A 17,730-nucleotide genomic window follows, 5' to 3' on the forward strand; every position below is an offset into this window, starting at 1 on the left:
ATCGTCACAGGGCAATGAATTGGCTTTATATAGCATTCCAGACATTTTGGTGTTGAAGGTTTTTTTTTTATAGGTTTTTGATATGTCTTTTTTTTTCATGGAAAAACGGTTGGGAAAATTCAAAAATGGTTGGGAGAATTTACTGTTAATGATTGTTAGAGGGTGTTGCACAGTGACGCCTTTAAAGAAATCCATAGATATCTTTGTCGTTTGAGGTTGATGCTAGAGGGTGAGTACATTATAAGGAATATAATAAGTAACATTTCATACAACAATTACGCAATTTTTTCATCAACCTTCAACTTTGTTACTGAGTCACTTTAAGGTCGATAAGGAGATGATTGGTATTACAAAATCGAAATATAGGAGGGAATAACGCTTTCTTCCCTCCTTTTTTCCTCCTTTGTCTCCAGGGTGAGGGAAGGTTATTTTAATGAGGCTTTCCAACAGGGTGATGTTTGGAGGGCGTAGTGCATTTCAAAAGACCCGTTGGTAATTAACTAAAGTCCACTTTGGGTGACTAATAATTACATCTGCTATGGGTAAACACCTGATTAGCGAATAAGGCCAAAATCCTCATGAGAACCCACGAATGTGTGTCTTGAAAAATGTATTTGTTTAATGTTAAATCATCTCAACAGCTCCACATTTTCCCCGTTCCCATATTTTCGATAAACTCACCTGCAATTCCATGGTATTCGCCAACGTGTAACCTATAATTCGACGCCGTATCGTCAACCCTAAACCACGTGTACCCAGCATGCACTGCGATGTTGTCGAAGTCGGACATATCGACCCGTAGTTCGTACTCGTCTTGGTAGGTGAGTCGGTGAAGCCGATCGAGACCGAGCCAGAACTCGCCTTGGGGCGAGCCGAAGCCCCGTCGATAGCTGGCCCAGCCGCGTCGGAACTGTTCGGAGCCATTTGAACGGCGCTGAAAGACCTGCGAATAAATGAAGGAGGAATGTCACGATTGGTTGATTGGTTCACTGAATGTCCACTCAAAATATTATGTTTTGTCATGACATACCCTGATAGCAGAGACTGGTAAATATCACGTCTAATTTACGTCTTGTACTACGTCTTTAAGACGACATAACACGACGTCAAAAAGACGTAAACTTTCACCCGCGTACGTCGTCATGAGGACGTCATATTTTGACGTGATTTTTACGTCTTATTAGTGAAAGAAAGACGCCTTTAAGACGTCAACTTGTACCATAGGAAGACGTCGTGTGGACGTCATATTTACGTCTTTTAGTCAAAGAAAGACGTCTTTAAGACGTCAACTTGTACCATAGAAATACGTCGTATGGACGTCATATTTACGTCTTTTAGTCAAAGAAAGACGTCTTTAAGACGTCACCTTGTACTACAGGAAGACATCATATAGACGTCATATTTTGTCGTGATTTTAACGTCTTATTAGTCAAAGAAAGACATCTTTAAGACTTCAACTTGTACCATAGGAAGAAGTCGTATGGACGTCATGTTTTCTTTTTAGGTCTTATTGGTCCAAGAAAGACGTCTTTAAGACGTCAATTTTTACCCAAGAAAGACGTCCTACAGATAGGTGGATGTAGGGGCACAAGAATCCCGTGCACCTTATGGAACCCAGAAACTAAACAGAAGAAAAACATGCCACCCTCCCCCGATATTGTAATAGTGTGCCGTTCATTTTAATTTGACCAAACTGGTAGGCTATCGTAATTTTCTTTTTTGCTTTACTTGCTTGTCAAATAGTGTCAAGAAATTGTGCTCCTTTTAAATAATAAAGGACTTTTTATGTGAATATGCACACACGAAATATGTTATAAGTGCGTTTATCATCGTTTCCATTATTATGCATGTGTCCACCTGGGATCTTATTTGTAAGTTACTAAATAAATTAACGTAGGCTAGGCATGTCCGAGTAGGCACACGACGTAACGTGTGATTCAGTGTTTGAATTACATTATTCTGAATAGCCCCATCTACCGTTCAAAATTCTCAAGGTAGTCAACGTGACAGATAAGCTGCTGCCTAGTGAAGATTTCTTTGTCATAATGTTGGAGGGCGACATAATTATATCAAAAAATCTTCTTTTTGTTGTTTTTTCATCTCCCTGGAGATCTCTGGGTTTTTTTCTTCAGCTGTAAGAATTTCATTACTCTCGTGTGTTATAACACTGAAAACATAATTAAAAGAAATGCATTATTAATACGATTCTCCTGAAAGACAGCCGTGAAAAAGGTAAGTATTTCATTCAGAACATATGTGATGATAACAGCACAAATATGTAACCATGATAATCAAAGAATGTAGAGCTAATTTGTTATATTTGAGAACCGTTAGTAGGCCTACTTTGATAATTTGTATTAATTGACCTTGGGTATCCTAACAATGATCTATTTTGCAAATATAGTGTATTCATTCATTAACAAATATATAAACTCAAATAAAATGAAACTGTATATGTAATGAAAGGAAATGAAACGAAACGAAACGAAACGGAAGGAGAGAAAAGGGACGGAAGGGGAAGGAAACGAAACGAAACGAAGGGAAAGGAAAAGAAATGAAAGGAAAGGAAAGGGAAAGAAAAAGAGAGGAAAGCAAAGGAGAGGAAAGGAAAGGAAATGAAAGGAAAGGCAGGGTAAGGAAAAGGAAGGAAATGAAAGCAATAAAAAGATCCTCTTTCGAATTATTAGTATATTCACGCACTCACCGTCCAACCACCGCCATCAGTCTCCATATCACAGTAGACTTGGAAAGGCCAGCCGTTATGATCAGGTTGAATCGTGTACGTTCCACTCGACGTCGAGCCTCTCTGTTGTACGTCTTTACAGTCTCTCGGCAAAACGCCTGGGCAGGAGACCAAACAAAAAAAACGGAAGGAAATATGAAAATGAATTTTCATAAAATACAGACATTTTTTTATGAACACATTCGGCATTCTTTATTTATTTATTCGAGAAGCTTATAGCATGGCAGTAATATGGGAACAAAGAGAATTGGCCGAGGGGGATAACAAGTTTGAAGCATAATATTCACGCTGGAGTCAGAGGCTTCAAACGGGCCCATTTTATAGAGGGGGCTCCCTCCCCATAACATCAGTGCGAGAGAAGAGGACATTACAGTCATAAAAGCCTAGGCGAAAATGGTTGCTATGTGGGGTCATCCTCGCACAAACATGCACCTCGCATCTGGACACATCCATATTTCATCCATTCTACCTCAACGCACTGCCTATTATTATAGTGACTGGAACCTTCACCAACAGGAATGACATATTTCGGTAGTTCATAGAGTTGATCTTTTTAACAAAGATAAAAGCACGTGCCAAAGATCAAAGCGAGGTGGTTTTTATTATCATCTCATCGGATGGTTTTGATTTATGAGAGCACGCTCCAGACATTGGGTTGGTGTTTATGAATAAGAACTGAGGAATGTCACCCTGCACATTCAAGCCAACATGATACAGAAAATCTGGATATCGTAGCAATGTTCTCTTGTTCGATTTTTTACAAACCAAAATGTATGTCACCGTTGCCAGAAATTATTTGGAGATGTAGACGAGTGGTTTGAACACTCGACTGGAGATGCATAGGCCATGGGTTCGATACCCGGCGTGGCACTTGCGTCCTTTAAGAGATACATTAATCTACATTGCTTCTCTGATGGTAAAATGGGTACCGAGTGAAATGCGAGATTCATAGTGGATAGTCATCACTGTACGCGCCTCTGAAAAGGCGCCTGGCCGGAATGCTCTACAAAGAATATGCCGCCGACACCTCTCCTCAATCACTCTGCCTTCCAACGTTTCTGGTCAAATAAAACTTCACGGTGACTTCTTATGTATTGCACATATTAATTATTGACTACAGATAAAGTGGTTCTGATCAAGTGTTATTAAAATGTGACACAAACTGAAGGAATTGGAGAAGGTCGATTGTGGTTGTGTAATACATAACAAACGGATGTATACTTGAAGGTTTTGGCATGATGAAAATGAAATTGAATTGACTCAATTTGACAATATTACATGCATGTGACACAGAAATAGGTATTATGGGAGTACACAAACATGTGACATGAAAATTCGATCCAAAAGTTATCACCTCTTTCTAGTCATCACGGTGATATATGTATGATAAGTATGAGGGTATTGCAGAGTTGTCCATTTCAGGGGACATTGCTACTATGAATAAAGACTGAGAAAGCTCTCAAAATTATTATTCTTTATTACCAGAAGTCAACTATCCCTTTAAACATTGGTTTAAGTGTCACTTTATTTCATGCATTCATCGTTTTCAATGTTTGTCATATAAATTATGTCGCCCTCCCATTTCGTGACATATAATCGTACACACACGTACACAGACTCATTAAATGAGTTGCCAATTTGCGTGTTGTGCCATATCACTAATCCGTTGTGTCATTTCATTGTCTAGCCAGAAATCTGTGACCTTGAACTCCTACTCATAGTGCATTTCCATTCATACCAGACGTCTAAACACATTCAACAACATGTTCGCAATGATAATAAAGTTAAAGGGAAATCCCACCTTTAATTATCGAAAACTACTCCAAAAGAAAGAAAAACATTCAAAAAAAGTGTACCGGTGAAAGTTTGAATGAAAACGGACAAAAATGAGAAAGATATGAATTTATTAAAGTTGCAATCACTTTGGGTATGGGCTCTTCAAATTGGATGAATCGGTAAAGGGGGTATTTCACTGAGCGGCGAATGCTCGTGAAAGAAGCGAATTTGGGGTTTTTGCCAGGGTTCAAAAAAGGTTGCAAGAGGTTTGTAAAAGGTTGCAAGAAAGTTTGCAAACAGTTTTTCTTGTCGCTCTTTTGCGAAATTTTTCCGCAAACAGTTGCAAGCGTTAGCAAAACAGTCGTAAGCCTTTTGTCGCTGAAGTTCTTTTTGATTCGCCAATGCTAGCGATCGACCCATTGCGTACCAGGAGTTAGCAAAAGGTCCCAAACATTCACAAATAGTGGCGAAGAACTGGCAAATAGTTGCTTATCTTTGCATAACCTGTCGCTAACATTTGCTTACATTCGCTAATAGTCGCCAACTGCCTTTCACAAGCATTCGCTCAAAGGTTGCTAATTGTCGCTGAACATTGCTAAAAGTCGCTAAATGTCGCAGAGGCGAACCCTGATTTTCGCCAACATTTGTCAGAAAAGTTGGAGAATCCAAAATCGCAACATTCGTAAGCATTCGATGCTCAGTGAGACAATTTTCCCATTTGTTCAACAACAAAAATGATTACTATGTGAAGGCGCTTGGGAGACAACAGAAATTAGTGATATTTTGGTATATGACAAACGGGAGAGTTTAGAGTCCGTCACTACGTCTCAATCCACTGAAAAATTTGCTATTTGAGAGTCACAAAGCTGTAGACATATTTCAAATATTCATAACTTTCTTTTATTATTGGCCCGATTTATTTCTACCTTTAATTTTTGGATTGTCCTGTAATGTAACCGTACACTTACAAGCTAAACAATAAAAAACTTCGTTTGTTTATGTTTTACTACGGGTTTCTTTGCTGTATGTTTGTTTGCTTGTTTATTTGCTTGTTTGTTTTGTTTGTTTGTTTCTTTGTTTAATAGCTTTCTATTTTATTTTATTTATTTTTATTTATTTATTTACTTTTTTTTGGGGGGGGGGGGCACGATGGTGTAAAGGATAGTAATTCCGTACATTTATTTTTTACACCAGTTGGTTCATCAATCAGTATCCCTCTAATTACCATCACGGACTATTTTCCCCGAGAAACTACCCACTGGGACAAGAAGCCCTAGATAGGTACACGTTAGGACAAAGTCCGGACAAATACACCCAGAAAACTTCCCGGACACCAACCATCTGAATAAATATATGTCCTATGGGAACTCAGTGTTATAGTGCTCTGGTTCCTAATGTTATGAACCAGAACATTGTAACACTGAGTTCCCCTTAGGACATATATTTATTCAGATGGTCATATCTCAGTAAATACTTAATAAATTCAGTTAGTTTTCGACATTCGGACATTATTTTTGATGCTCTTTCGGAAGATGACGAAGAAAAAAAAAGAGTCTAAAAATAGATTTTTGATGACGTCAGAGGGGTTATTGGGTCGATTGTTCTATGTAGGGAGTAGGTGTCTAGGTGAGAGTTGTCCTGGTGGTTAGTTGTCCGTTTTAACTTGTCCGAGGTGGTAGTCTAGGGGGGGGGGGGAATCATCCGGATACGACATGCAATGACTTTCGTCAAATCATAAAACATTATTTTGATGCTCCAATGAGAATTGTTCATCATTAAGTGCCAAACTAATAATAAATATGTTCCTAAACGCAGGACTTCATGATACATCTTCGTAAAGATATCGTTATGACAGCTTAATCATAGCTAGACATCGTCCTGGGGCTAGAGTTGTCCGAAACATCTTGACCGAAGTGGTAGACTGGTGGGTAGTAATCCAGATACTTATATTATTTTTTAATGTGCGTAGTCCCATAGAAATGAAACATTACACGGATTGCTAATTAACCTCGAATCTTCGAAAAACAAAACTCCGGTAATTAAACTTCCGACATAACGAGCAATGAAATAACAAACCGTTGTTATTCCTTTCACCCGTTTTTCTCATAAATGCTATAATCATGAATTCCCTTTAAAAAGCACGCAAACAAGGAACATTACAATTACATGTATGTTGTAATATCAAAAGAGGTCACGTGACATATTATGATTTATTGGTGCTGACGCCCGAGCACTGACACGCCGTGTTGAGGTCAAAGGTTATCATCATTCGGCATATTTTCGGGGCGGGAGCCACGCGTAAAGTCAGGGACGGCACCCCCGGGGTTACCATATACTTGATCATCGGTAAGACAGTAGCTATGTTCACGCGAGAGTAGTAGCGTTAAGATTCAAGTTGGCAAAACGTCGAAGTTTTAAATAATAGTGATGATGATGATGATAATAATGAAAATTAATGCGCCAAGTCTGTCAAAAGTGACACTCCCGGCGCAATTTAACGATTACTAACTATCAACGACGGTGGTTTACACGGGACCGAAACGACAATGTTTGAAGTTTTAATCTACAAGCCTCACGGGCAGGCGAGCAGTCGTAGTAACAACAGGCTGAAATTAATTGCGTCCGCACGGCACAAAAAACTTCCGAGTGGACGCCCCCTGGCCTCCTTCAGCTCGGAGTTATCGTGACAAGAGCGCTCGTGCTTAAAGACTTAGAACAATACTTCAAGTTTGCTAACCACATTAAGTGCGTCCGGATGGTTCGCAACTTAAAGATAACCTTGAAGCTTAAAACCACAACATAGACTTTAAAGTTCACTAACTCTCGTGTGAACCGAACTTGTGAAAGTTATAAAATGACATCTGATGATAATTGGAACATATTTGGGAGTTGATAGTACGTGACCTGAATATTTAACGAAACCGATATAGGAATCTTGTCCGTATTCTTTAAAGTAGCTGTGCGAAGATTTTTAAAAAACTAACTTTATTTTCATTATTGCAAAGGTGAACCTTTATTAGACAATATTGGTTATACGATAAATACTCCGTAGTAATTAGTCTGTTGATACTATGTTTCCATGGGCAGTTAAAAGGGGGTTTCTCACTGAGCTGCGAATGCTTTAACACGAACGTTGCAAATTTGGATTCGCCAACTCTTCTGACGAATTTTAGCGAAAATCAGGGTGTTTAGCGACAATTAGCAACATTTGAGCGAATGTTTGGGAAAGTGTTTGCGAAATGCAGTTGGCGACTATTAGCGACTGGAAGCAAATGTTAGATACTTTCTGCGAATATCATCAACTATTTGCCAATCCTTTGCCTCTATTTGTAATTTTGTATATGTTTGGGATCTTTTGCTAACTCCTGGTACTCAATGGGTCGATTTTATATAGGAACCATATGGTAAGGCTTAAGACAGTTTTGCAAACGCTTGCAACTGTTTGCGGAAAAAAACAAATTCGCAAAGGAATATTGAACATGTTTACAATTTCTTTGCGACAAGAAAAACTGTTTCTTGCAACCCTTTACGAAACTTTTGCAACCTTTTATGAACCCTGGCGAAACCCAATTTCGCTACGCGTGCAAGCATTCGCCGCTCAGTGAAGTTTCAAGATCAATTTCGTACAAATTTGTAAGACTCACCTAGCTATGTAATCATTCATTAATGTACGATACACAAATGAAAGTATTTTTTTTTGTATCAAGAGGGCAAACGAACGAAGCGCCTCCATCATTATGGCAGTGAATATTCAAAGTAGGACTTCTCCATGCATACTTTTGGATAAAAACATGAGTTTTTTAACCTTTGATATGTCCCATGTGTCAATCATCACGACTTCTGGTTTACCACGAGTGTGGATCGGCACAAACAACATGAGACTGTTAACAATATTATGAACTTACTGAATTGTTAATTCTCCATTAAGTTTCCCATTTCTGTCTCAGTAAATTGAATCACAACAATGTGTTCAAAGATATTATGTAAAGAATCTCAATATGCGAGGAAAGAATTAGCTGTGTCACAGAAATAATTAATGTACAGTGTATAGCACATGAAGGGGTAATCATATACATCTGTAAAGCGCTTAGAGACATCATCGATGTATTGATAAAAGAGGAATTATTATTATTATATGCATATCTAAATCAGAATACATATATCTAGGAATATGGAGGCGTCTCCTATGGCAATTTCAAGCATCATCTCATTCATCGCCAAATATTCCAATGTACAATCCTTTTCTTCCTTAAAGGTAATACAAAGTTTTGGTATGGGGTCATGAATTTTGTTCAAATGAACATATTGGAAGCATATGTGATCCTACAATATTCAGTGATCGTCGTCGCGGTTGAACTCGAGTCTATAGAGATGAAACTATAAATAACTAACTATTTATGTTGTATATAGCTCCCTCTCAAGTTCAAAATATTAATTTGACTATAAAACAATGTTTCTTGACTATAATCGACCAATTGGCTATTCCCGTTTGGAAATTATATATCACAACTACATATTCTGAGATTTTCAAGGTCGCATCCACTACTGTATGGCTGTAGGCACTATTTAAAATTTATCAAAATTTACCGAGAGCAACGGTAAATTTTGATATTCTTATAATACTTATAATACATTCACATGGGTATCCAAATATATCAAACTTGTAAAGAATCACTCTCCAGCCAATTTTCAAATTTTTCAAAATCTTTGTATTACCTTTAAAATATGTGTTTGCAGGAATTAACTTTCCACTTAATATTTACACTTCAAGTACAAGGTTGAGTTCTGGGAAGAGGTGAAAAATAATTTGTGAGCATTACTCATTCTTATTATGCAAGTATGGAAGAACATCAGTTAAGACATGTTCCCTGAAAAGCATGGCTCTTCAAATGCCTTCATATTCTAAATATGCATGTAACATCGTAAAAATCGGGGGGGGGGCGGCTTTTTACGCCACGTGTTCGTGTAGTCCCATATACATCTTTCTGTGCAAGTGTTTGTAACTTTACCAAGACTTGGCCACATTTCTTATCATTTTGATGATTCCAGAACCTTGCAATACACACAAATTCTTATATGCTAGATGATCAACCTTTTCTGGTCGGTTCCACACCGTTTCTTTCACAATGCAATCGCATGACCAGAAGTCAACTTCATCTTTAACAACTAAAGTATTCATACCCTTATCATGTTTTTTAACTGTTGAAGAATGTGAAATATTGATTTGTCCCCATTGATGCTTCTTGAGAGAGACTGTGAGGTATTAAAGCTTACATCTAAAATAATTCAACAAAGGCCCTATATTAACCAGTCCACCTTTCATTCTTGAGTAACAAAAAACACACACAAAACATCAAACTTACAAGGGGTATGAGTAATTCAGTTATCAACTGTACATGCAGCTGGGTGAGTGCAGTTACATCACATGGCTACATATTATGACTATACTGAAAAATGTATCACGTCGATACGTATTTGCCGAATACTAACTAGTCTTGTTACGTAAACGTGAACTTGAACTGGTCGCTTTTCATTATGAATTATATTTGGGTTGTTTCGGTGAGGAATGTATATCGTGCTAAGTCGAAGGTCACGTCAAAGTCGCTGCAGAAAGATTACAGGTGACCCGAGATGACCCCTAGCACAAGTTGTCATAACATCTAGCGACCCGTACGGAGAAAAGACCCCGAGGAGACGTGTCAGGTAGAGCCTAAAAATGACATTTTTGAGGACTTTCTTCATGTTGGAATGAGAGGGTAGAAGACATGGAAATAATAGAAGACTGAACGATCTATATAAGAATAAGCAGTGGGTCTACATGCAGCAGTAGTGATAGAAACAGAGTATAGTAGTGATAGTGGTGGTAGTAGTAGTAGTAGTAGTAGTAGTAGTAGTAGTAGTAGTAGTAGTAGAAGAAGTAGTAATAGTAGTAGTAGTAGTAGTAGTAGTAGTAGTAGTAGTAGTAGCACTAGTAGCACTAGAAGTAGAAGTAATACTAGTAGTAGTAGAAGTAGTAGGAGTAGTAGTAGTAGTTGAAGTAGTTGAAGTAGTAAAAGTAGTATTAATAGTAGCAGCAGCACTAGTAGTAGTAGTAGTAGTAGTAGTAGCAGTAGTAGTAGTAGAAGTAGTAGTAGTAGTAGTAGTAGTAGTAGTAGTAGTAGTATAGTAGTAGTAGTAGTAGAAATTGTAGGATCATGTATCGATAAATTGAAACATTTCTGTCCTAGGTCGCATTCACTAGCAAATCACACTATAAATATAAAATTTGAATTAATGGCGATTCATATTTCAAAATCAAAAACAAACTTCTTGCATTCACGAAGAAAAAAAAGAGATGACACAGGCCTTTAAGTATCTATTTCGGCATTTCAATAACCAACTACTTCATGTATATACTTAAGAAGAATTAAACTGTAACTTTATGTACTCAGAAAATAGTATTATACTTTATAGCGAAAGTGCCCCCATATTACTACCCCCCCCCCTTCGCTCCATCTTCCCCTTTCTCTGAAATTAGGTTATGGGGGGGGGGTGATGCCCTTTAAACAATGGAGACCTCGACGATAAGATAGACCCTGATTAAATATGTTACATTGGCAAGCCTTTTAATTAGAGACTTCCACTTGAATATTAATCATTTTCCACCTGCATCTAGTCTACCTTTCAGTCGCTATGCATTTCCTATTTTTTTCCAGACATATCACACATGCAGTATCATTTTATTAAGTTCGGAATGAAATAATGATTCTGTCTTTAACCATTATTTGCCACCTGTCGCAGCTGATGAGTGCCTGTCAAAAACCATGGAGTTACTAGGTTAGTAACTCCATGCAAAAACTAAACTTAGATTTATGCTGGGTCAGAAATTAAGCGCAGACAGCTACTAGAACCTCGAAGTACGACTGAACCAGTATACCAATATCATATTCATTAAACCTTACGAGATCCAGTTGTCAGCTGACTACATAAAACCAATGGAGTTATTCAATCAGATCAGTAAGGCTTATGCATAAGGACCAAGTGCCTCTGAGTTCGATAATAATTGTGCAATGTAAACTTCCTATCGAGAATGTACCAGATGGCAAGACCCATCGTTTGCACTTCAGGATATAGGTCTCCAATATAGGCCTAGGCCTATATCTTATGATTTTCAAAATTTAATTTACTACTCAACGTAACTTCTTAAAAGATTTTGAAAAACCAAATATGATAAGAAGCTAGGTTTTATGAGTTATAATGATATCAAAATTACCTACAAGCATAGTCACGATGATAAACATAGTTGTGACAAAGGATGTTTTTGTTGTGGTACGAATGCAAATTCTTTCTCACATTAAATCTTCCCTTTATACTAGACATCATTAATTCTTTTTGTACTAGACGTCAGTAATTCCTTTTATACTAAATGTCAGTAATTCCTTTAGCACTTTAAGGATTTGGGTTATTGACATTTTTAACTATTTTTTCATTTAAAAAGTTCAGCACCGTTCATGACGTCATATCTCATGAATACATGTTCATGTCGGGTATGTAATTAACATGATTACATGCTGCCACGGTGCTGTCAAAGGTAATTTAGACCATACACACGCGGGAAGACTATAATTAAACCTGTGGTATGTGAAGACACTGATACTCGTTACGTGACAAGAAAATGATGTTTTGCTGTCAGAGTTTAATAAGATCAAGGAGGGAAGTTGACAATGAACGCGATACATCCTTCAAAATCACTGTCATAACCCCCGTCAAAATAACCCCGATGTCTATTTCCTATTTTTGCGACGTTACAACCGTTTTAGTTTCAAAATTGACGTAATGGGGGCATGTCAGCGCCGACACGATTTTTAGCATCTTCTTTTCTAAGAAGAGAAATTCATAAAAGCGCCAAATTTGTACACTTTATCCGGGAAACAATTACCAAAAAGAAAATTGAATGATTCATCATAATGTCTACTTGGCTATGTTAGCCCGACGCGTTCCTTTGTTATTCTGTTTTAAAATTAGGAGCTATAATTTAACACAGAACACAATGAATCTTAACAGAAAAACAAACATCCTGATTACGATTCATCAAAATGTCTACAGCCAGAGTATTGTTTCTTTACTAACCCTGTCTGGATTTCGTTACAGTTTTCTGATTTAAGTTATCCCTTTGAAATCAGAAGCATCACTGTCGCATTAATCCGCATGCTTTTTTTTGCCGGGTAACAATCAATTTAATTCAATTCAAATTCTACAGATTATTATCCAAAAAGTTATTATCATTCTCGATTTTTGTCTTCTTCTCCAAATCAACGGATAACGTAATTCAAAATATTAGTGTCACAAAGATAATTGAGTGCAAATGCCAAAATTACAATAACCAGGAATTGCAAAAATTAACGTACAACCACATGTCTCTCTTGGAATATAATACAGAGATGAAAATAAATTACATTACTAGTAACACCTTTTACAACTTTTTTGTTCTCCCTATTTTCCACAATTATATGATAGTGCAACAACATTGTATATATTTATAAATTTACATACACACATACATACATATAGTATGTGTTTTCGAATTCAGATTCGAATTCAATTGTGTTGTTACACCGGTATTGGGCAAGCGAGGGGGGGGGGGTGAAGTGGTTTTGCAGTATGGTCATTCTATAGTGATGGTGATATAGAATATCTGAATGAAATCTGAGGAATGAATTGATTCGATTTTACACAACAGCTCGATAGAAAGTAACTTGGTTTATATTGAAGGGAAAAAAAAGTTACCAAACATGCCAACCATTGTAATTGTTATCCAAGTGCCAATTATTGAGTTGAAGATATTAAGTTCCAAAGATCTTAATTGTAATCTTTCTACTGCATTAATGTTTTTCACATTTTGATTTACGACATAAACATTAATACGATGATTGCACATTATATTAAAACGTGGATCAACATGTATATTACTTATTTATCTATTATAGGTCCATCCACGATTTCATGGTTTAACTATATACGGTTTATCATGGGGAGTGGCCGCTTAATGATTCGAGTAATTTAAACTTAATGCTTTGACGTGCACATTACATGGTTCTCCTCGGCTCGTACATTACCCTAATCATGTTAAGCGCTTTGGCAACCCCAGCTACCAAAATGGCGCCTGGCAAAGTAGGCTATGTGAAAAGCTTTCCGATAGGTAATTTTAAAAGGGTTCCATCCAGTCACGCACGATTAATACTAAATTGATTGATAATAAACACTGCTCTTACTAACTTTCAACGCGGGAAATGAAAGAACGATAAACCAGAAGAACGACGATGGATTAAATGACATTTAATATAAAATAAGCCTGAGTTTCACATATCGTTTTCCGTTTCAACATGACGATGAGAAAGGAAAATTAAGTGCGCTTTCATTAACGATAATAAGAATAATCAGAACCATGTTCACATCTTATACATGAAATGAGGATTACAACAATGGGCCGGCTTTTGGTACATGCGTGTGTGCGTGTATTGGCACTATGAGCATGACGGACAAAGAAAGAGGACAAAATATACTGTTCCTCATTCTACAAAGGAACATCCCTTCACTGCTATTATGTACAAATGTGTAGAACATGTGAATATGCATGTGACACCTATTCTACACATTTTTACATAATAGCAGTGAAGGGATGTTCCTTTGTCTGCCACAGCAATTGTTGAGGGTAGAATGAGGAACTGTATATTTTGTCCTCTTTCTTTGTCCGTCATGTTCATAGTGTAGGTTTTTACTGACGTGTATCAATCAATCAGATAATAATTATCTACGTCTGGGGACCGACCTTTTAACGTCACTATCCGAAAGACGTGATTCAGTTTCGAAGCTGCGTCCTCACCTGAATCATTACGTATTTGTGATGTGATATACCCGTTTCTATTTTAAATACCATTTGCTGTTTGTAATTTCAAGTAAGATCCCGTCAAGTTGTGATAATTTGTATGATCCATAATCTCACAGAACACAATTGAATTGCTCTGATTGACAAAATCAATCATCAACAGACTATTTCTTTTAAAAATTGGCATGACCATTCAACATGATCTGAAGCGCAGCAATGTTCCTTTAAAGGTAAAGACCAGTGTTGGAAACGCCCCAATTTAAAAAAAAATGAAATGGAAGCTCTCATTACCAATCATGTGAAAGAATATGTTTTGACTAATACATGATAAAAAAATTGCCGGGAAACCGCCTACTAATTCATATATTTCGTAAATTTGTTTCTCTCATGGTCTGTGAGAGATATAGGGTAGTCCCATATACATCTTTCTGTGTATAGTGCTTGTAACTTTATGAAGAATGGGCCAAATTTCTAATCTTTTTGATGATTCCAGAACCTTGCAGATGCTAGATGCTAGATGATCAACCTTTTCTGATCGATTCCACAACGTTTCTTTCACAATGTAATCGCATGACCATAACTGGTCTTTACCTTTAAAGATAAAGTTGAGTTCAGAGGGGTGTTTCACAAAGCCTTTTTTCAATGACAAATGGCAAAAATCAGTGACAAATCTGCTGATAAACCAATCAGAAGCAAGGATTTCAGTAGCTTATAACAAAAACTGTAATTTGTCACTGATGACAAGTTTTGTGAAACACCCCCTGGTCATGCGATTACATTGTGAAAGAAACGTTGTGGAATCGATCAGAAAAAGTTTATCAAGTAGCATATAAGTATTGGTGTGTACAGTACTGCAATGTTCTGGAGTCATCAAAATGATAAGAAATTTGGCAAAGTCTTGGTAAAGTAACAAGCACTGTACACAGAACAATGTATATGGGACTACACAAACATGTGGCATACAAATTGGGCCTCATTTTTAAGCTGTTAATTGTCATATTTAGAGTATGAAGGCATTTGAAGAGCCATGCTTCTCAGTGAACATTTTTTATCTGATGTTATTCCACACTTGCAAATAATTGTTCACCTCTCCCTAGAACTCAACCTTCTCTTTAAGATAACCAACCCTTGAAGTAGAATTGTAGATGGAGACAACCAGATCTGATCTTAAACATGGCCCACACATCACACTCCCTCGGGGCTACTTATTTGATTCCAATCACTCAAACCAATCCTATATACGAGATAATGATAATCCAATACCATTAAATCCAAAGACCTGGCTTTACGATGAGGGCGGATAATGAATTTATCTTTCATTGTTGACGTCATCAGGCATTCCCAGTGGATCATTGGTCGTACAGATATCAAGTTTTTTATCCTTCCTGTTAAAGGCAACATACTAATGAGTTCCCGATGTTGCCTAGATTATCTTGGTAAGTGCCTCTATTCGTTTCTAGAAGCAGTGAGCTGGTAGGAGAGACATTTTATGGAATTTATTTTGCCAGCATACGCTCTTGATATCATACTCAACTCATATACAGGTAAAGTGTATTTTGAATCATTCAATTTTCATTTAAAAGACATGAATCGGGATTTTTCACTAATATTTTGCATGACTGAGGAACGGATTGTGAGACTTTCACTTTGAGGATCGAAGTAAGATATGACTTTGTATATAATTTTCTTGAAGATGTATTTTTATATTCAAGTGATCCAGAGTACCAGAAGGTTATTACATTTTAGGCCTAGTAAAACCAAGAAGGTAGTACATAATGTACTAGGTTCTACTCTGTCTTTTGTAAAATCTTTGAATTTTTGTTTAGCATGAAAGATCAAATGAGACCTATGTCCACGGTACCAAGAATAAAACACTTGGGCAATACATGTATCTAAAACGACCAGAATTTGGTCTTCACTGAACCTCTCCATCACACTGCGAAAAATGTAGTGGAGTAGAACCCAAGAACATTGATGGAACTTCGTCGATGGCAGGGAAATTGCTTTAAATATTTCTTGAATGTGTGGAAGAGCACGGCCTCAAGGCCCATGATAAAATGCCTTGCTAAATGACATAAGTGCTATGCCCCAGTTCGAATCCATGACCTTCGTATCTAAAGTCAAGAGTTCAAACCACTCGACCCAGATACTTCTAACTGAATACATCGATATCTTCCTCCTCAAACCACTTGACTAGAAGATAATCCTTCTGAGCACTTCTCACACTCTTCAAGCCCATCCCGACCACCAACCAAACCGATTCTGAACCCAACGACAGCCACGAAGTATTGACTAATTTCATGTTCTCGGATGAGAGGGGAGAAGGGTGTGGTGGTGTAGGTTTCTGAGGGGAAGGGGAAGTGTGAATGAATTTTCTTTTATTCCTTTGATTATAGGGCTTAAACTTTCTTTTTTTTTCGTTCCCTTTTTTTTGTGCTTCTTTTTAATAAACGATTTTGTCTCCTCTCAGAGCAAAAGTATTTTCAACATTACTATAATTTTATTTCTAAGATCAAAAGATTATAATGTATTTTTCCACATGAATGTATTTAGAAAGTGTTTCATATTTTTGTTTGCGTTGTATAATTATAATTGTGAATTGTGAATAATTTGTATCTTTTGTTTTGAGTCGAAATAAAAAGAATTGAATTGAATTGACATTTTTGTTCGGGCTTTCGTCGATCCGGTGTTCAAATTTGTATTTCTATTTCCAAAAATAAAAAATACAAATTATATACAATTAATAAATTACAAACAGTATTTTACAAAGTACAAAAAAAAGTAATTGTACAAGTGTACATTTGATCTTTCTTTCCATAACAAATGACGTTGAACTGACGGGGAAATCAGTGTTTACACGACTATGAAGATAAATGCACATTCCTCCAATTGATCTTCTTTATCATGGTATCGCTTGTCTGAGCGGATTTTCATGGATTACCGGTAAATCGCCCTTGATTGATAACTTTGTAATTGCGCTGTGGCGTATAAAACCTTTCATTTCAATCGACAAAACAAATCAAAACAAAAATATTAGAGGACTAATAAAAACATCTCCAAGTACATTTAGTATTCCTGTTATCTTATTTTCAACTTTTTTCCTTCATTTTCTCCATCTCCATTCTCTCATCTCGTCCTCATTTGTGTTTTCATTTTTGCAATTTCGCTTCGTTTTGCTTTATTTTGTTTTATTTTGTTACTTGTTAAACCATCAAGACATTTTTTTAAAACATTTAACTCCCAGAAGAAGAATGCGACCCCTAACCCCTGTGTCAATTAGTCGGATCCTCAATTCGTCCTATCGCATTTCGCCCAAACACATACATGTCGAAAATCATTTCGTCTT

At 36.9% G+C, this 17,730-nt stretch overlaps 1 protein-coding gene across 1 annotated transcript in view; it reads right to left on the reverse strand.

Moving 5' to 3' along the window:
- LOC753235 (microfibril-associated glycoprotein 4) overlaps positions 1–17,730 on the reverse strand; it is a 33,487-nt gene that overhangs the window by 1,971 nt on the left and 13,786 nt on the right. The window contains exons 2-3 of the mRNA XM_030990284.1: positions 2,705–2,841; positions 682–943 (exon numbers count right to left, since the gene is read on the reverse strand). Of these exons, the coding sequence (XP_030846144.1) occupies positions 682–943; positions 2,705–2,841 (399 nt within the window). The remainder of the gene's footprint in view (positions 1–681; positions 944–2,704; positions 2,842–17,730) is intronic.

The sequence above is a fragment of the Strongylocentrotus purpuratus genome, unplaced genomic scaffold (assembly GCF_000002235.5).
Source record: "Strongylocentrotus purpuratus isolate Spur 01 unplaced genomic scaffold, Spur_5.0 spur5_scaffold_19, whole genome shotgun sequence".
Classification (NCBI taxonomy): domain Eukaryota; kingdom Metazoa; phylum Echinodermata; class Echinoidea; order Camarodonta; family Strongylocentrotidae; genus Strongylocentrotus; species Strongylocentrotus purpuratus.